Source organism: Taurulus bubalis, assembly GCF_910589615.1.
Source record: "Taurulus bubalis genome assembly, chromosome: 1".
In the NCBI taxonomy this organism is placed as follows: Eukaryota; Metazoa; Chordata; class Actinopteri; order Perciformes; family Cottidae; genus Taurulus; species Taurulus bubalis.
The window spans coordinates 7,927,672-7,950,418 of NC_136589.1; the positions used below are offsets into that span (position 1 = coordinate 7,927,672).

At 41.0% G+C, this 22,747-nt stretch overlaps 1 protein-coding gene across 4 annotated transcripts; it reads left to right on the forward strand.

Moving 5' to 3' along the window:
• Nucleotides 1-1,196: 1,196 nt before the first annotated feature.
• Nucleotides 1,197-22,252, forward strand: ppp2r5ca (protein phosphatase 2, regulatory subunit B', gamma a; the record flags this gene model as incomplete). 4 transcript variants are annotated; one of them, XM_079220394.1, is made up of 16 exons in its annotated part: nt 1,197-1,223; nt 1,345-1,395; nt 2,375-2,525; nt 11,879-12,078; nt 13,522-13,632; nt 13,855-13,947; nt 14,050-14,180; nt 14,303-14,362; nt 14,530-14,638; nt 15,391-15,444; nt 15,625-15,795; nt 15,897-16,024; nt 16,519-16,620; nt 16,781-16,853; nt 18,242-18,358; nt 19,616-22,252. In XM_079220394.1, the coding sequence occupies 16 exons, from the start codon at nt 1,197-1,199 to the stop codon at nt 19,748-19,750; spliced, it is 1,713 nt and encodes a 570-aa protein (XP_079076520.1). In that variant the 3' UTR covers nt 19,751-22,252. The 4 variants fall into 4 exon arrangements, with proteins under 4 accessions (XP_079076520.1, XP_079076521.1, XP_079076522.1 ...); XM_079220395.1 differs by lacking the exons at nt 1,197-1,223; nt 1,345-1,395; nt 2,375-2,525 and adding an exon at nt 6,895-6,988; XM_079220396.1 differs by lacking the exons at nt 1,197-1,223; nt 1,345-1,395; nt 2,375-2,525; nt 18,242-18,358 and adding an exon at nt 6,895-6,988.
• Between the last annotated feature and the right edge of the window lie 495 nt (nt 22,253-22,747).

The following is a 22,747-nucleotide window of genomic DNA, read 5'->3' on the forward strand; positions in this document are numbered from 1 at the left end:
AAAGGATTATCTTATTATCAACATTTCATATTGAAGCTTTTGAAAAAAACATCAGACTGCAACACAAATGCAAAAAGTAGAGCCCAGAAAAGAGCTATGGGGAGCTTTCCAGCACCCCGGGGAAATCAGAATCAGAATCCGCTTTATTGGCCATGTGTGTTCATACACACATGGAATCTGACTCCGGTTACATGTTGCTCCTAACATACACAATATACAATAAACAAGATGAATATAAAAAAAGACATTACAGACAACAGTAGTCAAAAAAGTGCAAAGTAGTGCAGATGGAGGAGTCTGATTAACTGTTCATCAGAGTGACGGCCAGTGAAGAAGCTGTTTCTGTGTCTGCTGGTTTTGGCTTACAGTGCTGAAGAAAGAAAGGAAAAGAAGTTGACACGGTTGTCAGTTTGGATACTACCTAATTCCAATATGGCCGTCACTCTTATGAGCAGTTAACCAGACTCTTCCATCTGCACTATCTGCACTTTGTTTTACTACTCTCTTAAATGTATTTTTTATATGTTTTATATTTATCTTGTTTGCTGTATATTGTGTGTGAAAAAAAGTACAAAGAGCAAAGTGAAACAGGAGTCAAATTCCATGTATGTGCAAATTTACATGGCCATTAAAGCTGATTCTGATTCTGAATATCTGTTGTTGTGCAACTACTTAGTTGACCACTTAGTGACTTACCCATTTCAGACAATAACTGTATTGCCTGAAATGGGTAAGTCATTAGCATAGCACTGCAGGACCTCGTTGACCTAGCATGGCGGCACTGAGTAGAGACACCCCGGTCCACCCGACCGATTAGTCTCTTTTCAAGTTACAACACTGCCCTCTTGTGGTACCTACTACATATTACAAGCGGAATGACACATCTCTTGGTTGGGCTGGAGCACACAGCGGCTACCAGAAAGTGCAGCCACCGGCAGCAATAACTTGGAGACTGACAGCGGACATCGTCGGCATTTTCTTTAATTATGAACTATATCTTTTTAACAACACATGACTTGTGGTATGCAGCCACCGCGGACATAGAATGACATCTCGTGAGGTCTCAGTCACATGGTGTTTGAATGGTCAGTGGTGAAAGCCACACCAGTGTCCGGACGCGATAAGCAGTCATCTGCTGTCAGAGTGTGACCACAGTTTCACCGCGACCTGCTGACACCCGGGATCCCCATCTTAGCATGCCTCACAAGAGCAAAAAGGAAAAGGTAAAGTGGATGCTTGATGCAAATGTACTTTTGCTATATCATTATTACTATTATGGCTTTTTTTTTTTTTTTTAAATGTTGTTGTGATTATTGAGTTTCATTGGTTTCTCACTCACCGTAGGAAACTACATCTGGAAGATCTAAAAAATCTGGACCTGCAGACCACCAAGATGTAAGTGTTTTTTTCACTTTTCACTGTCCAGAGGACATGCATGAGCTACTTTTTTTAAATGTACTATTCATATAGGAAATGCATTACTGACATGTAGAAAAAACATAGAGTAAGCTAATTATAGTAACAATACTACAGGTTACACCATAAACATCATACAGAAAGGTTTTCTCTGTTGTTATAAATATTTTCTGATAAGGATGGTTTTGAGAGTTGTATTGGGGAACATGCTCTTTTTTTGCTGTTGTGCATTTTAGGGAAGCCTTTGTTTGTTTTTAGTGTTAATTGGTGTCATAATGAGCACACAGACTTAATAGCATGAGGTGTTTCCGTGAAAACTTAATTTGGCCTTTACGTGGAACATCTTTAGGATGAATGAAGACAAAGTTACTCATGTGACATCTCAGCATGATCTTTTCTTCTCTGAAAACACATCAATCCCTAGTTCTCTGACTTGTATAACCTCTGAGTATAGAAGTCATTGTGGCGGCTATTTTTGTCTTTATTATTTCTGGCGTGCATCAGTGATGTTGAGTACAGTGCTTTGAGAGTGAAAGAGACCTGATTGATTGATTGCTGGTCCTGCTGTTTGTTCCCATTGACAGCTTTATCGGCTCCATCTGTGCTCAATTATTCTGTCCACTGAGGCCCATCACAAACTCTGTCAACTGATGCAGTACAGTACACCGCCGACTGGGATCGGGTTGCTTCGCTGAGAATCACCTGATCTGATTCGGAAAAGAACTTGACCCTTAACCACAACAACCTCGTCCCTTCTCCTCTCCTCTCTTTTCGTCTCATCTCCCCTTCTTCTCCTCTCCTTTCCCTCCTGTGCTCTCTTCTTCTCTCCTCCTTTGAACTCCACAGTGACACTTGAGTAAAGTGATTCCTGTGGCGTTTCCTTCGGGTGCATGAACTACCTTGCCCCTGCCCTGCTCCAGTAACGGGAGCTCTTCCTCTGCGACTCTTGTTTCTGCAGGGCTCCAATAAGAAAGTGCCTCCAGCAACTCAGGTGATGAGGGTGAAGCAGCCGGGGTCACACTCGGCCATGAAGAGGGAGAAGAGGTTCAGCACTTCCTGTTTCCCCCTCAGTGCTAACAGAGAGCTACAGAAACTGCCTGCCCTCTCAGGTATGCTTCTTTCAAATATACAGTACCTCTATTAAAATATATCACTCTTTTCTTCCAATGCAACTCCTTAACATTCTCTTTCTCTGTAATAACTCATGTACCAGTGTTGTACTCAAAATCGATCTTGGTCTTCATACCGATCTGTTTTTAAGGTATCTGTCTCGTCTCGAAACCACTAAATTTGTACTCGGTCTGGTCTGGGTCTCAACAGCGTGGATATCACTAAAGTGCCCGTGCATTGTCTGATTTATTTTCTGACACCATTACTGTGACTGGATGTAAAACGTCCTCCTTCAGATGCAACATGACCCGTTATACAATTTGACTGGTAATGGTTGTCAGTCACCCCTCCCCTCCAAGGCAGCCAAATCTGTAGTAATAGAATTCTGCTCCCTAAACCGCATAAGAATTAATTTGCAAAACTAAATCCAAAACACAACACACAGGAGTACCGGTATGTAAATTCTGCAACGCAACACTACCTGAAATGTCTGGGACCATATCAAACCTTAATAGGCCCTTGGAAAGGAAGCATGACATGGAAAAACAGTGTTGAATGAATTTGTTTTCAGCTTCTTGGTGTTTGTTTGTATTTGTTTGCTCATAGAAAACTACAACTAAAATCCCCACATTCACATACACATATATGGCAATAAAAGAGGTTTATGAAGAGGAATCTTCATTTGTTTTCTCTGGGAACGTGGATCTTTCCGATCACTTTGAGGAGTCTATATGTTTTGCATGTTCCACATTTTATTGTAAGTGGGTCATGCAGTGTGGGACTCGCACTGGTCTGCTCTTGGCCTTATCTCGATCTCGATACACTCTGGTCTTGGTTTCGGTGGTCTTGACCACATAACTGTCCTGTAAAATGCTAGTTGACCTTTATCTGATTGCATGTTCGGCCCATATGGATGAAGGGAATCATATTAACAATTCATAGCCTTGGTGGATCCTCATAACCGGCTTTTTAACCTTGAGGCCTTTTCTCACTACATAATTTATAGCTAAGCAGACTGCCCATCAGCGTTTTTTGTAATGCAAATGATGTGCAATCAGCTGCATCTCCACCTGTACCTGGAGGAAACAGAGAGGACCTTAAGATAACTCTGACTCCGACTGAATGGACAGTGGTGGAATCTAGGCCGTTCAATAATAACTCAATATGTAGGCCCGAATCAAACATGATCCATACACGCCGACACGTCTTGGCGCACCAGGCATCTTAGAGCTCGCTAATCATTTCAACAGTCAGCACTTTAGCATCAGCTTATTTTATAATTTACCAAGCAGTATGAATAACTGAGATGGCTTAGTTTAGTTATCACCAACCAGCAAACTAATCACAGTAACCATAACAAGCCAGCTAGTCTCACTGTCAGTGTTGATTGATTGATTAGTACATATCCTGATGCCTATTCTGAGACGCGACTGTGAGGTTGAGGTTTGAACATATACATCAATCTTTCATGGCTTCTTTCTTTACACACAGCATTACAGGCAGGATCTGGCCTAAGTGGTTTCCTGTAAACTATACCCAGCTGTGCTTTGTTCTCATACCTGGATGAGCCGGGTGACACGGCAGAGCAACAATAGAGGTGTGCAGTCCGGAGGATTTGCAAGTTTGAGGGAGACACGGTCACAGTTCACAACGTGTGACAATCAATACAAAAGAAGGCTGACGTTTGAAAGAAATCCTGTTTCTGGGACTTTTGTCTTTTCTTGGAGAGATAGAACAGAATACAAGAGAAGTCAAATGGATTTTTTATTATGTACACAGACAGCTAAGAATGTGAGGTTCATATTTGTGCTTTCTGTATCTGTGTGTATGTGAGAGAGAGAGAGAGAAAGAGAGAGAGAGAGAGAGAGAGAGAGAGAGAGAGAGAGAGAGAGAGAGAGAGAGAGAGAAAAATGGATCTGTAAATGTCTGCCGGACAGCAACCAAAAATAAATATCACAAATAGGTCAATAATGGCTGAAATATCAGACATGTTATCTCACTTTATTGTCTTTGATATCAAGTAACTTCAGTCGACAGAGTCATACTCGCTGTTGTGGCCAACATTTTGGCAGTAGGGCAACAATGCATGTTTGATGAAGAAGGATACACAGAATGTTGTTCCAAGTGTCAGTAAAACATTTAGTGATGGGCTTGTGTTTCAGAGGCTCTCGGACAAGTGGACAAGCATGTGCTGCCACCTTCTGGCTGAAATAGGAATTATTGTGTTTCCTTCGTAGAACTCAGCTTTTATGTTAGGAATTGTCACAGTGATACAATGTCACGCCTGTTTATTGCTGTATGGCACTCTGTTTAAAGAATACAAATATATAAAATATGTTCTTTTACTTCCTGTCAATGCATCCCCTTATATTAGTGAGTATTAACGTCATCAGGGCTGTGTTGGAAGCATTGGAAGAACATGAGCAAAATTGATGTTCTTAGATGTGTTTTTAATTCATTTTAAAAATAAATGGAGGTATTACAGCCATCGTACTACACAGATATTTCTTGTTAAGATGATTTTTAGTTTTTTTCATGAAATTTGTTGACGATAAAAAAGATTTTTCAACCAACCCATTTTTTGTCTTTATAAAAATCCAGAAGGAGTCATCGGGTATTTTTGAACTGGTACACACTCCTGCACAGCCTGTCATACTAGTCGAAAGTAAGTGGCAGCTCAGAGAAAATACCGGCGCCCGTTGTCATGGCTGTGGAATGTAATGGCACCTCTTGGAGAGGCTTTGGCTCCTCGGTGAGAGAATGCCAAGTCGGATTTGCTTGGTGATACACTTGGCCTTCCTCTCCTCTTCTTCCTTAACCTTCCAAAAAAATAAAAACAGAATAAAAACAGTTTACAACTAAGTTATTACAACATCTGCTGAGGAAAAAATGACCTGCCATATTTTTGGGTCGCCTTTAAAACGTGCTATTTTGAGACCTCCAAATTTCCCTATAGGACAACTGTAACCTCTCATTCACTCCTCATTGGCCAACTCTTAATTAATTAGTTGGTCAATAATTTTCTGACATTGCTCATAGTTGGACAACAGCACAGTCCCGTTGTTATTACATTATTTGTGTAATGATTGTGAAAATGGTGTAGAACCCCACTGTTATGAAAACTCTGGTTGGCCTTGTGATGTGAATGCGGTTTCACTTTGCGCATCCTCTGATGAGTCACATGAGAGGGACAGCAACTTCATTATGTAAAGATGAAATGTAGATTATATGCATTTGTCGCCTTGTAGTTAAATTTATTTATTTTGGTGTTCAGACACTTGAAATATGGGTTCATCTAAATATACATAATTTAAAGTGAAATGTACTATAAAATAGAGAGAGCAAGAGATAGAGAGAGAGAGGGGGGTGGGGGATTTCTATATTTAATCAGATGTTTCAATCATAAGTTAACTGACGGGCTACACAAGGATGATTGGAGCTGCAGCAGTTTCCTGCGTTGTGTGCCTGTGCATTTATGTTTTTCTTTCCTCTCCCTTTCATTTCCTGTTTACAGCTAATTTTCTTAAGCACTTGTACGTCACCCAGAATAATATAACGCAGCAAATTCTGCCATTGCCCTGAATATTGTGTGAGTCATAAAACCCTTTTAAGTAACACATTATGTAAAGCCAAAGATAAACTGGATCCAATCAATTATTTGAGTTGATATTATTTACATGGTCTTTCATCTTGTGTATTGAAAAGTCACACAGATTTCTACTGAATTTCTTTCTCTTTTTTTTCCTTGCTGGAAAGCTCTGGAGTTCGAGTCCCCAATAGTCCTATCCTCAGCTCCTCATGTGGTTTCTTCTTCCTCTGTTCCTCATTGAATCCAAAGATGTGAGGCCCCCCCCTGACCCTCTCCTCCACCTTCTTTTTATAAAGAACCAAGCAGAGATGACAGAAGGAAACAATGAGAGACTTCATCCAGGGCTTCTCTATCTAAGCACAGTCAGAGTAAGTTATTTCCAGCTGCTTATCCTAAATCAGATTATGCTGAAAAACCTGCTAATGGTTAAACTGTGGAGAGGATTTAAGTCAATCTGATCTAAAATCTGTAGATCTGCCTTACACAGCGTCACTAGAGACGAGTGAGTGGGGAGGAGGAGTCGCACCAAAAATTCCAACGCATATCCCGCCCCCTTTGCGTCCTCTCAGCCAATCACCGTCCCTCTCTCCCGGCTGCCTCTGCCTACATCGCTCCAGAGCGGCCTGACCTCAGCCAATCAGCTGGCTCCTTCACTGCCTACGTCACTAACTAGCCAGTTCCCTCCAGCAGCAGAGAGCTTCATTTTCTGATCTGCTTTTGTGCTAAAATGGAGGCTGGCCTCTCGCCCTAAGTGGATCGCCTTCCTGGTTGAGGTTTAGATGTTGACATGCAATAAATCTGGAGACAGGATGGTTGTGGATGCACCTAATTCCAATGGGCCTTTTCAGCCGGTGGCTCTTATGCACTTCAGAGGTACGTAAGGACATCTTTTTCTTCCTGTATTGTCCTAGGGAATTAAGGAGAGAGGGAGCTGTGTGTTGCTGTGCTCCTGTTCCCCTCCACTGGTTACTGCTGGGTTAGTCAGCATTCAGACGTCTGCGATCACATCGGTGTTTCTACGGTTTGGAAAGCAGCGTTATTGTACTTGAAAGGCACGATGAAGGCGATGTGTGTGTGACGCGTATGTGCATTAATGTGAGACAGTGGAGCTACATGAAAAAATCTGGTTTTACTAGCTAGCTGCTCTTTCTGCCCATCCCCCCGCCGAGCTAGTGATGTCAAAGGAAGTGAGGTCATAGCTTAGGGAAGGGTCTTCTCCGTTTTTCATGTGTTGGATTTTAATCGCCCGTTTAGGTATTTATGGTTGCAGTTATTAATTGTAGCCTTTTGTTGGGGGGGTTGGAAGCTAAAGAGGAGGCCATGCCTGCCGGTCCTCCTCACCCCCGTCTCAGCTGCTCTCCCCAGCGAATGTGTGTCACTCCGGTTCATCTGGGCACAGTGTGCTCGCTGCAGACAGACACTGCTCTGCAGCGAGCAGCCCCTTCTCCATCCCCTTCTCCATCTCCACACCACCCTTCTTCCCGTCGCGAGCGACATGCCCAGCCACCTTTTTCTTTTTTTTTTTTTTTTTTTTTGTGTGTCTCTTAATTATGTCTGTCAACAAAGCACCGCTGTCAAATGTGACCCAGGAGGCTCGGTCGTGTTTGAGAGACCCAGCTTGGTGCCACTGTACTCGGGTGCAGCCCAGCGTCAGATGGAGCCTCGGGCAATTATTGATTACACTGTATTGAGCCACAGAGGCCACTGCCTTGAATGACAACTCAGTGATGAGGAACAATCAGACTCTCTCTCTATGCCTTTTCCTTTTTTGTGTGTTTTTGTCATTTCTGACCCTGTCTTGTATCCACATCTGCACAGATTGTGTAAGATTCACATGTTACACCCGGCATCTAAATGTTGGCATACAAATGATCGGGTGGCCTTTCAGCGTTGGTTTGGAATGCAATTTCGTTCCCACTGCACACCCTATTTTGACAGATGAATCCTTGGCCAACTCTGAATTAGACTCCACATTGCAACAGTTCCTCAGTGTGTTCTCATTCATGCCTGTATTCAGAGCCTTGGTTATGGTGTCAGAAACTTTGGGACACAAAATGTGTCGCCAAAGATACATTTTCTTTTGAAACAAGTGTGATTATGGCCCAGTGGATCTCTTTTGCTCTCTGTCTGTCTCGTTAAAATACAAGATATTGCAAAGCACTTTAAGCCGTTGTACATTGTCGCCATTCACAAGCTATGAACAACACATGCACCTTACTTTGCTGTCTATATCCTGGATGCATTGCTTTCAATGCTGCCAAAGTACATCGAGGATTGTGGCCAACCTAGTTGTTCATATGCCTTTTTAAAACCGCAACACACTGTCCTTCTACAAAGCTATAAATAGTAATCAGTCAATGTGTACATTGATCATAACATGCTGTCGATAAAGCAGATTGCCAAACCGTTCCTAACTCCAGATTCGACTATCAGCAGTTCATTTGACCCATTTACAGAGAAGAAAAGTAGAGACTGTGGTTCCAATGTGACTCCAGTTATTTATTTTCTTTGCTTTGAACGGGGAGCATTAGAATACATCTCTCTCTGTTCTCCACAAGACTCGCTGCTCGCGTGTGTGCATGCGCATGCTTATTCCCCTCCTAAGGCTTCTGTTGGCGACATTAATAGACGCCACATTGTGGTCAACATCAATTTTGGGATCACAACACTGAGCCTTTATCTGTTACACAACAACCCGCTGGATATTTTAGGAGTGTACAGAAACTTTATAAGACAAGCAGACACACTTATGTAACAGGAGCAAGTCTGACACGGTCAGGGGTGCGAGGCATGGCAACGCATTCCAGTCGAGCTTCATGCCAACCACCAAACCTCCTTATGCCAAGGAGAGAGAAGGTTCACTTCCAGAGTTTAGTGTTGGAAATAAAAGTTAACGCTCGTAAATAAATGGAAACATAATCCGTATTCTAGCTGTTGTTGCTCCACTTGTCACTACCAGTCTTTTTGGTGCAACCTCATGTGACCGTAACGGGCCTTATTCTGAAACTTTGTCCACTTTGGAGACGGTAATAATAATAATAATAATAATTATAAACGTCTTGGATGAACCCCTTTCTCTCATATGTTTTTAATCAGGCGTACTGGCACTTGTAGTGTTTTTTTTAAAACACTACAAATGCCTCAAATGCCTCAAATTTATAAGGAAATGTCCATTAATGACAGCTCACACACACACAGCTCTCTCCTCTGGAATCCCCAAACTCACCGTCATCAAGATCAATTGGCCGACTTGAAACTGACACTGCAGGAGTGCACGCCAAGTCTCCATCGTGTCTGAATAGGATATCTCTCTTCTTACCTAGAATCTGCCTGTTTGCAAGACTGTCAAGTATGTGTGTGTGTGTGTGTGTGTGTGTGCGTCCTTCATGGGCCTTTGTCACTCTCTGTGTACATTCATTGAAATTAGGGCATATTTACCTGTACACTTTTCCTTATTACACACATGCATGAATGAATTGGAGAAACCATTTGAGTTTGTTTATTTGCACATTACTTTCAGTGTAATTTTAAAATGAGATGGATGGCAGCAATGCAACGCAAAGAGACCAAATTAATTTATCTCAGTGTAATTTGGATTTTAATACAGTTCTTCATGCATTAAGTGTGTTTGCAGCGCTCTGTTTGCCTTCAATCAATTGGTTGTTATATATTATTTTTTTCTTCTTATTTGATCCCTGTGCCAATTTCATAAAATCATAATTCGTCTCTCAACCTAAATTTCTTGTCGTTAATTGGAAGTGTCGCAGTACAGTCATTGAAGACTAAGTGTTCCGTCTATGTAGTTTATGACCTGCAGTATATGACATCTACATATCTGATCAAATTCTGTTTGCTCGTGGTGCCAACATCCTCATTCATGTGCAGACACGGCTTCTGAGCAACAGTGCAAGCCTGATGTTAATACCACACCCTTTACTGATCAGTAAGTATAGGCTATATAAAAGTGCAGCTCTTGTTGCATTGGTATGATTTATTGAGGTTCAACACCTTAGTCAGACAATAGGCTGCATGGTGTTCATGTATGCAGGCTGTGAACTCGCTCACTGCACTGTCTTACGTCTTTCTGTTGCACTTAGAGTTGCAGAATTGAATTCCTGCTAATAAGAGGCTCGCAGAAATACAGCAACATCTTAACGTACAGCTCCTGTGGGTGTCATGTGCTGTATGTAGGCAGTAATTGTGTAACTCGTCGTCTTCTATCCGATGCAGAACATACAGTAGGTCGCCAGCACAGACACTAATGAAATCATAAACCTGAGTCTAGCCAACCAGCCAGTATGTTCTGCGGATGCAGTGTTAATCACTGGCAACATCTTGAGCTGTCACATGCCGCCGCTTGTGTCATGTGAACGGACCCACAACTGAGTTTAGTGAAGAAGTTAGTTGACCTTATGAGTTTGCCTATTTCATTTAAGCTGTGGCTGGGCGGAGGCGGAAATCAATTTAAGTCAGGAAAGGAACTTGAGAAAACAGAACACGTATGTTATTTTATTAAGAGCTATCTAATCTATAAAGGGGAGTAGATGTTATAGTGGAATGGGATTTTGAATGCATCTTACTGGACGGCACCACACACTTAATTGTGTTTGCAGAAAGAACTCTCTTGACAAAGAGGCGCTGGTTCCAGGGTTTGCACTGCAACACTGTTCGTAAGGAAACAGCAGGCAAGATTACATCTGTCCAGGTTATTCTCTTTAGTGGCCTCAAGCAATAGTTTGACATTTTGATAAATACATCTTACTCGGCATGCATAAAGGCTGGAAAATGGAAACGACTAGCATGGCGCAGTTTATGTATCAAGTTTTTTTATCATTAAGTAAACTTTAGAGATGATGCTTGACAGATTGTTACCGTTGGACAACGTCTATATTAGATGTCCAGCTCCTGATTTTTTTTTTTAAATTAAATAAATCGTGCTACAGTCCCGATTTTATTACGGTAGCTGAAGAACGTAGCGTGTAGATTTTCCTCCAATGTGACTATCAAAGATAAAACCAAACATAACAAAAAAAGTAACGAGTAGCATCAAAGTCGTGTCGCATAATTGCGGTGCCACTATCTGTTATTACTTCACCACATGAGTAGGTAAGAATTCCAAGTAAACAAAATGGATGTTTTCCTCTTTGTGTTGTCATGTGTGAAGTGTTGGTGCTGGCAGATATTGTTTGTTTGTTTGTTTGTTCTCTGAGTGCTCTGGAAATGAAGTGAAAAGAGGAATTCCTCAAACAACCATGGACAAATATAATGACTTTCATCCTGACTCCTTTTATAAAAATGTCTTTATATTCTTCCATCCCCAGCGTGTGTGTCGAATGGCTGGACTGTGACCATTCACCTACTTCCCAAATCCTTCGTCCTCCTCTCCCTCTCCATCCTGTCTTCTCTCCTCCACTCCGTCTCATCCTCCCCGCTGGGCTACAACCATCTCAGCTTTTCTCTCAATGCACTTTAGTCTTCATGACTCATTTTCTAATCTTCATCGCTCTCTTGCCTGATATTTCTTTTTTTCTCTATCGCATCTCTGTTTTAACATCATCTTTGACAGTTATATCGCCCTGTCCTTTCTCTTGTGACCTCTCACTCTTTGAACATGGCTCCATTTTCTTAAATTCCCTACCGCCTTATTTCACAACACGGCTACAAAGGGGTGTGTAGCCTTGTTGTTCCTTCATCTCTCATTCGGTCGTCCCTGGACTCCTTTCCCTTCACAAACCTCACTTTCCTCCCTCTTTGTCTCCTCAGATGTGGCCCCTGCAGAGCAAGAGAAGCTCTTCATCCAGAAGCTGCGGCAGTGCTGCGTTCTTTTTGACTTCCTGTCCGACCCGCTGAGCGACCTGAAATGGAAGGAAGTGAAGCGGGCGGCGCTGAGCGAAATGGTGGAGTACATCACCCACAACAGGAATGTCATCACAGAGCCCATCTACCCGGAGGTGGTGCACATGGTCAGTAAACCCGGAGGGGCTTAAGTTTGCGGTTAGAGCTGAAGTTGAGGGTGAAACTTGGGCCAAGAATAGGGGCAGGCTGTAGCTGCGGGGCAGAGCTGGTGGGAGCTAGCACAGCTGATGTTTGTGATCAAGTTCTGATGTGGCTTTTTTCTCTGGGTGGAAGAGCGGGCTCTCTTGAGGTGTCTGTTCAGTCACCCTATTTTGAAATGATTATGCATACTATTGCTTTTCAAGTTAGAAGGATGCCTATTTTATCCATCAACTTTGGCAAAACCTTTTAATAATCTGCAAGATTTCGCGGATACAAATGTTTCCAGTAGAGTCGTCATCAAGTCGGAATGAAATGTGTTTGTGGTTTATGACTAAATACCGATGATGATGCTAGATGTTCCGCTTTCCGTCTCGTCACTGTCTTTAGTGTGCAGAGAGACAGAAATTAAGGCGAAGGAAGAGTGTCTTACTCAACGCCAAATGATTTATCTTTTTATCGTCAAAGACAACAGCAGATCTGCTATAATCACTGTTATGAGGTTTCCACTGTGGAGTTAATGCACAGTCATCTTCACAGCCTGTTCTGGGTTGACGTGCAGCACAGTCGAGATAGTCCATCTACCTTGTAGCCTCTAGTCTCTTCAAAGAAGACTTTCAGTGTCTTAGTAGGCCACCTGCACCGTCCCATGATCTGCCTGCCAGGGAACAGCAGCCCACAGGGGAGTCAGTTGACACTGAGACCAGAAACACAACACACTTGGATTATTGTGGGCCAAACCGTTGGAGGCCAGTTGTAAGGACAGTTTAAGTTTAACATTAACCTAAAAAGTTTTATTTTTTCCGATCGCATGAGACGGGACACTTCGTAGACATTCTTTCAGCCAAGATTTAGTTAAATGTACTCTTTGTTTTTAAAATGTTCCTTGCTGTATTTTATTTGTAGCAGTGAGAAATTAAGAATTTACCGATTTTTGCAAAATTAAATAATGAAACGTAGCATGAACACATGTTCATTAACTGAATAAATGAGCTGTGTTACTCGTGACACCAGCGTTTATAATCAACCTTTAAGCAAACTGTGTGCTCCAGACCTGTCTCAAAGGAGGCTCAGGAGAGGGCATAAAATAGAAAGAAATATTGAAAAACATACACCACAGAACTGCTGTTACTTCTAGTGTGTGTGGGTGTGGATTTAGTCTATTGATGTGGTTTCACTGTCGGTTACCATCATGTCATGACGAGAAAAAATGTGTTCAAAAGTGGGACAGGAAGTCTTGGTTTGGCTGTGTGTTTCTTAAACTTTGTGAAAACCTCTTGCACACTCCTCTGGATTGAGCTATTGACTTTTGTGTGGTCGCAACATGAACTCTAAACTTTGGGTTATCAAAACAACCAAAGGAAGTTAACTTGGAATAAACATTCACAATATCGCTTTCACTTCTCTTCCAGTTTGCGGTGAATATGTTCAGAACATTGCCTCCATCGTCCAACCCCACTGGAGCGGAGTTTGATCCAGAGGAAGACGAGCCGACACTTGAAGCTGCGTGGCCACACCTCCAGGTTGACATTTACATCATTAAATCCCCTGCAAAACAGTGAGAGGTTTATAAACGGTTGTTCTGAACCTAGAAGAGCCTCCCTGCATGGCTGAAGTGTGAAATGCTGTAGTTTCTGAAGTTTACAAAAAGAGCATGTTTGGATCAGATTTAATATTGTGTATTTGTGTCAAAGCATTTGGTTTGAATTCCTTCTAAACAAATGTTTTCCTTGTTTCTGTTGCAGCTCGTCTATGAATTTTTCCTTAGGTTTTTAGAATCGCCCGACTTCCAGCCTAACATAGCGAAGAAATACATCGACCAGAAATTTGTTATGCAGGTAAGAAAAGATTTTCTTTTGCCGAAAACTTCCACAATTTCAAGACACTAACTTGCATGGTGATATTAATTATGGCAATGTTTCACTTCTCTTGCATTGTAGCTCCTAGACCTATTTGACAGTGAGGATCCGAGAGAGAGAGACTTCCTCAAAACTACCCTCCACAGGATTTATGGAAAGTTCCTGGGGCTGAGAGCGTACATCAGAAAACAGATAAATAACATTTTCTATAGGTCAGTGCAGGTCTACCACGGCTCTGCTCATTTTTTAACAATTCATACCACGCATGGTCAATATATGAATAATTTCTTTTGTTCGGTAATAAGAATCTGTGTATTTCTGCTTTTCCTTCCAGGTTTATCTATGAGACGGAGCACCATAATGGTATAGCAGAACTACTGGAAATACTTGGGAGGTATGTTTGTGGCTCTCATACAACTTTTACATAATAGTCAACCATGAAACTTCAATAAATGTAACACTTCTGAACTATCTGCTATTTAATCCCATAAAGTCTGTTAAAACTTGCCCGACTACTTGTTATAATTTGTTCCGTTTGTGCTTTTGTATTTTATTTTACAGTATAATCAATGGATTTGCCTTACCACTGAAGGAAGAGCACAAGATTTTTCTGTTGAAGGTTTTATTGCCTCTGCACAAAGTGAAATCACTCAGTGTCTACCATCCACAGGTGAGTGCGTTGAACACATAATGAGGCATGATGAGCTTGATTAGTCTTTGTATGGCAAGAGAGAGACATATCGCACATAAATTGTTTCACATTTTTTGGAAATGTCTTTAAATATTCTTGTCCAAACCTGTACACGCCTCCTCTTTTCGTGAGAGCAGCAGGTCATTGTGCAGGTTGTCTTAAAAACTGGTGATGCGTGTCCCAGCCGGTCTGTCCCTCAAGCATCAACGTGTGCCCCGCCATGTTACTTTAAGCCAGGGGTGTCAAACTCACATGCTGCCCATTTTGATCTCAAGTGGGCCGAACCAGTAAAATCATAGCATAATAAAGCATACATAATGACAATATTTCTCTGTTTAAATCATTGGTGAAGCTTTTTGGATGATAAACCCTATTTGAATGTCCTTCTACAATAAGCTAGAAACATAAAGACCAACATTTCACTGTTTATCTGCCTGGGCTCTCTGCAGATTCCCTTGCATGTTTAGTAAAGTCAGTGCTGCAATCAATTGCGACTCTGGGTCAATGGATAGCGTGCCCGTTTTTCAATCAGTGGTTTGAGCCCCAGCTCAGCTTCTTTTTTTTTTTTTTCAGCAATTTTAACAATTATCCCGCGGGCCGGACTGGACTCCCTGGCGGGCCGGATTCGGCCCGCGGGCCGTATGTTTGACACTCCTGCTTTAAGCCGATCCATCCAGTAAATGCAAAAATACTTTGACAGTTTAATGATTATTGGTTTATTTGTTTTGCAGCTGGCCTACTGTGTGGTGCAGTTTTTGGAAAAGGACAGCACTCTTACTGAGCCGGTATGTGAAATGAGAAGCTGATGTTGGGTCTTTTTTGGTTTGTGGTTCAAGATTATGAATTGCTACAAATGAAAGTTTTGTCTAGTTCGCTGACTTTTCACCCTTAAAGCTGCTTTTCCCCCTTATCCTCCCTGAAAGGTTATTCAACCCGTAAATGTTCTCTCTCCATCGTCCCAACAGGTGGTAATGGCTTTACTAAAGTACTGGCCAAAGACTCACAGTCCCAAGGAAGTGATGTTCCTCAACGAGCTGGAGGAGATCCTGGACGTCATCGAGCCCTCTGAGTTTGTTAAAGTGCAGGAGCCTCTCTTCAGACAGCTGGCCAAGTGTGTATCCAGCCCGCACTTCCAGGTAACCGAAGGGTGATCACAACCGTACCTTCATGACGTCAAAACGTGGGGGAATATGCCGGCGGTGTTTGTTATGTGCCTGACAGAGGTGTTTTCTGTCAGGTGGCAGAGAGAGCGCTGTACTACTGGAACAACGAGTACATCATGAGTCTGATCAGCGACAACGCAGCCAAGATTCTGCCGATTATGTTCCCTGCTCTGTACCGCAACTCTAAGACCCACTGGAACAAGTAAGATACTCGCACGTAGTTTCTCCACACATGCTGCAGCAATGTTTTTCAAAGCTCCGTACTTCACGCTGCATGTAACACTCATCTGACACAAGAGCTCACATTAGTGAGACCTCTCAAGTATGTGTAGATATGTTAGCCTGGTCACAGAATGTACTCTCCTATGCATCAGTTAAACACGTCACTGGATGTAGTCATAAATAATCTCAAACAGGCTGTTAGGCAAAACCGTGAACGCATTTTAATTGTATTTTTTATTAATGTACACGTAACTTAAGTTTACAGCTTTTAGTGCACAACAAAACACTTTATATTAATTGAATATCTCTTAATATGTTTAATATAAAGCTGAACAAGCCAATCAATTACTAGGTAGGTACTCTAGCTGTTCACTAAATGTCAATTTTTGCCGGGGGGCTTTGACAGTAATGCCGCTTGTGCTTATAAAGACTTGACTCTTGGCCGACTTCTCTATCTATCTCTCTCTCTCACAGGACCATCCACGGCCTCATCTACAACGCTCTGAAGCTTTTCATGGAGATGAATCAGAAGCTCTTCGATGACTGCACACAGCAGTTCAGGGCTGAGAAAAACAAGTAGGCTCTGGAGATTCTTCTCCCACTCAATCTTTTACAGAGATGTCTTGGTGACGCATAATTTCTGCCTTAACACAGCAGCTAAATGAGTGTTGGGTTTCACATGTATCGGCGGAGGGCAGCAGGCGTGACCATGACGTGAGGTTTGGTTGTTCAACAGGGAGAAGGCAAAGTCAAAAGAACGTGAAGAGGCTTGGGTCAAGATTGAGAACCTCGCGAAGTCAAATCCACAGGTGAGCAGTGTGTGCAATCATCTAACCTCCCTTTCTATCACTGTGTGTGTGTGTGTGTCGCATCTTTATGAAATGTGTGTCTTTTGTTTTCTTTAAGACAGTTTTGTTGTTGAATTGTAGTTCCTTTTCCATCTTATCCTGTTAAATAAGTAGTGTGTAATGTCTGGCCAGCAGAGGGCAGCATGTCACCTCTACAATACAAGTTAAATGTACAGTCGTACAGTAATAAAAAAACAACAATGCAACACAATGCATAGACGCCTCTTGCATAATGTCAACACTGTAAACATTCTATTGATAATGTTAGTTAATTTATTGGATGTCCTTGACTAAAATACTGGCCACATGTTATGCATTGTAACATATTCACTATATGAATTGGTAGTGCATGTTTTCCAAATTACACTGCTGTTAAAGATGGAAAGAGCTTAATGAGAATGTGCTTAGTTATGGTGAATGCTTGAATCGGACAGCTCTAAAATGCTCTCTGAAGAAATGTTTGATTAAATCAAAGAAAACTCCACATAAATCCCTTTTCCCCCCCAAAACTGATTTTAGCGTTCCACTGAAGGGCAATATTACTTCAGTGTTGGGCATTTAAGGAATAGTTCGACATTTTGGGAATTACGCTTATTGACTTTCTTTCTGAGAGTTGAATGAAAATATTGATTCAACTCATGTCTTTATGATAAATTAGAAAGTTACAGCCAGCTAGCTTAGTTTAGCACTAAAACTGTAAACCATTGGTCACTTCGGCCAGGCAAGAAATAGTCCAACACATAAAACCACAACAGTTAATGTCTTTACGTTTAGTTTTTGGTATGCATTAAACACAAGATATAGTGTTTTAACTAATTATTGGTATAGCGTTTTAGTTACATTTCATGTATGTATGCACTATGACAAATAAGGTTTTTTGCACTCGTTAGCAGTCTTTGTGCTAAGCTACAGACGTGTATAGTATTTACAGTACAGACATGATCCATCTTCTCATCCCACTCTCGGCAAGAAAGCAAATGAGCATAATTCCCAAAATGTTAAACTTGCTTTAAATGTGCAACAAAATAGAATTTTCAATCCAAACAGATCCACAGTAATCTGCTGTAAACTCTGTAGTTTAGTGTGAGCAGCAACTGATGAGCTTCACATTGTTTGACACAGTTGCTTAGTCAACACTTAAATCCCAATAAATCAAGAGTGAAACTGTGTTCAATCCTTTTGATTCTGCACCTAAACTAAAGCATATAAAGCCGATAAATAATATATATCAGAGCTGCAAATTTGAATCGGTTCAGAGCCTCTTGATTCATTGTTCTTTGCATGCGACTGAAAGTCTTTTCTCCATCCTTTTGTGTTTTTGTTTTTGTTTCTCTTTCTTTTCAACATAGTTCTTTATGTATGTTGATTCCTCTGACCTCAATAGTCCTGTAGCAATGGAGACGGATGTCCCTTTGATAGAAGATGTTCAGAGGTTAAAAAAGACAGTTGAGGCGGGCGCAACTCAGGTAAACCTGACTTTCTCTCTGTCTACTTATCTTTCTTCTTACAATCATCTCTCTTATTAGTTAGCAAAGTCTCCTAATTGAAGCTACTTGCACTGTATAAATTCTAGTCTTTGTTTGTGTTTTTGTTATTTTTATAAATCAACCTGCTTTATAAAATGTGGAAACAAACGTGCCCATGAACTGAACACTGGAATCAAGCTTTCTTTCTTGTGTGCTCCTTGCATGTTGTCTAAGTAGTAGGAAGCCCCAAAGTGTTCAATAGTATCTTTAATAAATAAGCAATTATGAGAAAATGTGAATTAACGACATCCCCAAGAGAGGCTCTCATTTACCTCAGCGCTTGATTTCATGGAAGTAAACGTGTTCAGTCAATTTAGTTTAATCCAATTTGAGACCATAGCAGATAGCATACTTGTCTCTGTAGTAAAGGAAGGATTTGCCACCTTTTTTATGTGGATGTCCAATCAGTGCGGTAAATGTCCCCAGTGCGCGCTGTATTGACCCAGAAAGCTGATCCCTCCTGCTGTGTAGCATCGCCAGCTTTGCAAAATGTTCCAATTTGTCAATAAAGGAAACATTATTTCGCCTAAACAGAAAAATACAACTTTCTCCCTTACACTGAACTAAAACGGGCGTAGTTGCTTTTTCAGGCTGATTAGCAGCAGCAATCGTATTCCATGCCGATTTTTTTTATTTTCATACATTTTTAAGACAATAATCAGATTTAATTCAGAAAATCAGGGTTAATATTTGTTTCCTCAGTGAATGTCATCCTTCAGTGTGGATGAACTAATAGTCTGCCATAAATAATGATAAATTATTCAAATGCAACCCAATATTTTTACATGTTAATTAATCATGTTTATGAAGTCTGGTGGCAACATCAGTCATGAAAAGTGACATTATAAAATATAAAGTGAATCATGAATGAAATGTGCATAATAGTGTTATTTAATTAATATTTGTTTTGTGGAACACAAAGTAAATTACTTCTTTGGTTGATTTATTGATTCATTTATGTTTGTTACGCTGTATTAATAGAATTATTAACCTAATAATGCATTTTATAATGAACACGTCTCACTGTTTTAACTCGGTTAGTCTTGGTTCTCCTCTGTAAATTAGATTTTGATCCTCATGCTTCATCTCAGAGATGTGATCAGAACAGGGACATGTTGAAATGTTGACTGGAGACGACGATGTTAAACATTGTATTTAAGCCCAACTTTCTCCTCCTCTCCCCGCTCAATCTGACAGTTGCAGCCTGACCAGCGGAAAGAGCGGCCTATGGTGCGACGCAAATCTGAGTTGCCTCAGGATATCTACACCACAAAAGCCTTGGAGTCCCACCGCAGAGCTGAAGACATGTTGATCACCCATGATGGACTCTAGGTCCCGCCACCTGCCGACTCTTTGTCCAACTGCCCCTTTTACCCTCGACAACCATGGACTTCCTCTTCGCCCAGGCGCCAGAATCACACTGGCAATGTTGGGATATCCATGCCTCCTCCCACCTTCAGTTTACCCAGAAGTCTCAGTTGTCCTTCATTCCTGCTGCCCCAGTGCAGAAGCCCTGTATCCTCTTCCCTCAGATTTCTGCTTTCTCAGGTTTTTTTCTTTATTTTGGAGAGGAGTGGACGAGTGTATTGTGTGTCTTTTAGCCCTCGCCACATTGATTGTGTTCCCTGATTATTTCCCCCGTAGGTTCCTCTCACCTTGCTTTCTCCTTCCACCCCCCTGTGCATTCACTGTAGATGTGGAACCTGGGAGTACAGATGCCACAAAGCTGGTTCCTTCATTCCAAACACAATGGATTGGATGTGGAAACATAGGAACTGTATGACTGACTGTCTAAGGATCGTTTCTTGGTCTCTGCTTGGTTTTATTGTCTGTCAAACGGAACAAAATCAGATCCTGTTGGTCAGACGAAAGACTTTCCTGTCATCCGTTGTATGTTTTCTTAATCGTTTTGCTCAATCTAACGGACATCTCGTCAGTGCCAAGACTGTTGTGTTCTGTATGTTTGTTTCTTTCATGTTTTGATCTGTGACTTCAACAAGGACACCTGCCTTTGTTTTTGGTCACTGGTGTTTGAAAAGTTTTTTTTTTGTTTGTTTTTTGTTTAGCGCACCAGACCAAACTGACTGAGACTCGTCCTTAGCCTTGCAATGTCCAGGAAAGGTGGCGAGGAAAGAGGAAGCTGTCCTGTGGACATCAGACACTTTCCATTTTATTGTTTTGTGCCATATGCAACTCTTTTATATGCTTGCTCTCCTTAAGTTCATTGGCAATATTTGAAAACCAGACCATAATGATGACTAGGCAGTTCAAACAATGGTACTTACTGTGTATATAAGGATGATCCCGAGTAAAAGCTGTTAGTATTTGCTACCTAAGTTACAGTAGCTAAAATCCAGGGCTCGGATGAAGCAAGGTTTTGCCCTCAGTTGCATCCTGAATAAAAAGAGAGCGCAGCGGTGAGGTGTTCAAGGTGACTGGTGGGATTTATATATAATGTAAAATAAATAGGGATGATTATCTTTGTAAAGGAAATATATTGAGAGATCACGGTAGTTTTTGTCGAATGGGAGTGGAGGAACAGATCTGTACCATCCCAACACCTGAACTCCACTCACTAATGGGATTTTAGCAGCTCTAACTAAGTTCCGACCTTTGCTAATTTTTTTGATTTTTAAAGAGTAGAGAGGTGTACTGGCAGTGTCTGCTATAAATATTTTAATGTCATCTAATTAAAAATTTAAATTAATTTATTATCAAATTTAAGCGCTGGTAACCTTAGTAGCTATTAACATACTGACATTAAATGATTAACACACTTGATGAAAGCTACCAAAAAGATGACTTTCCTGAACATTAAGTGACGTGTTTTTGGGCTACCTTTCCTAATTTAAACGGTTATCTTTCTCAGTGAGGAAGCAGTTAAAAGCTGGACAATATCTTCCAGTCAGTACCATTGTTTAAACTAAGGAGGTCTGCTAGATTTCTTCATATTTGATGTGTTGTATTTCTTTGTCTTGTCTCTGGAGGTTAAGTAGTGTGGATGTCAGGTTTTTTAGTTCTCGTTAGTCCTGGTCATTCAGGATGCCCAACGCTGAGACAGACTGGTATCAAATGGCCACAAAAATGCCAGATGCTGATAATAAACTGACATTGTGACTTGGCTTGTTAACTGTATTAATACTGTATTTGCTTGAATGCAAAAAGATGTAAATTAAAACTACCATGTTAAACATGTACCTTTTACCCTGGAGGAATGCCATTCACCAAACGGATTTCTGTTGTCGAGTTCATCGCATTTATGAAACAATCCGGCTTGCCGGGAGAGATGTTTTATAGATTTTATGAGTTTGAGTCAGAGATGTTTGAGGTTTATTTTAGTGCTGAAAAAACAAGTCGTCCGCGATAACGAGATGATTTAGAAATGATTCGGTGGCTTGTTCTCTTTCTGCAGGGTTTTAGCGGATCTTTTAATTTCACATATTATTTCCAAAACATGATAACTTAAAGTGTCCTTTTGTATGTGACCTGTACTATATGATTCATTTAATATTGTATATATGATTTACCTTGTTTCATGTAGTGTTATATATCTAGATTAATTTTGTACAAATTGTCCCTCTGTACAGAATAAAACATCAATAGCAAGTGAAAGAAGTCAATCTGGCACATACCGTCTTATTTCTCTTGTTTTTGGATGTACTTTCATTGTCACAAGGAGTTAGAAAATGTTCTTATTTTTATTATGAAAATCTGCAAAGTTTCCTCCCTCCTCTATATAACTGACAAATGTTCATGCCCGTTGTGTGCTCCTATCACTGTCTTTAGTGGTGTACAACTATATAGGATGAATAAAGAGATTATTTGAATATATATTTTCAACCATGCATCCATTTTGGCTTTACTTGACATCTTAAATTACTATTTTGAAACATACTTGTATACTACATTATACAAACAACTGTTAATTTGCTTTAACGGGGAGAATAAGGCAAGCATAGCAATATGTGTATTCTTAATTTAATGCATTAAGCTTCAGCAGTTTGCTGCTTTGAACACAAGATGGCGCCAGATACCTGAAAAGGGACATTTACTCAGTGATCCAAAACTAAAATGCAGAGAATATCATCTGCAACACCACTTGTAGCGTTCATCCTGCAGGTTTCAAGTATTTCATCTTTGACTGCGTTCAGCACCACACACATCCATATCTCAACCAGAGCTAAAATCCGCACAATAATCAATCCGTCACATACACTGCAATGAACATGTTATTCTCACTGGCTTTGAGCCGCTGGCATGGAAAATCTTCTGCGACAGCAAGCTAAATCTTACTGTGAAATATTTCTGTCCAATACGGTGGGGCTCTTC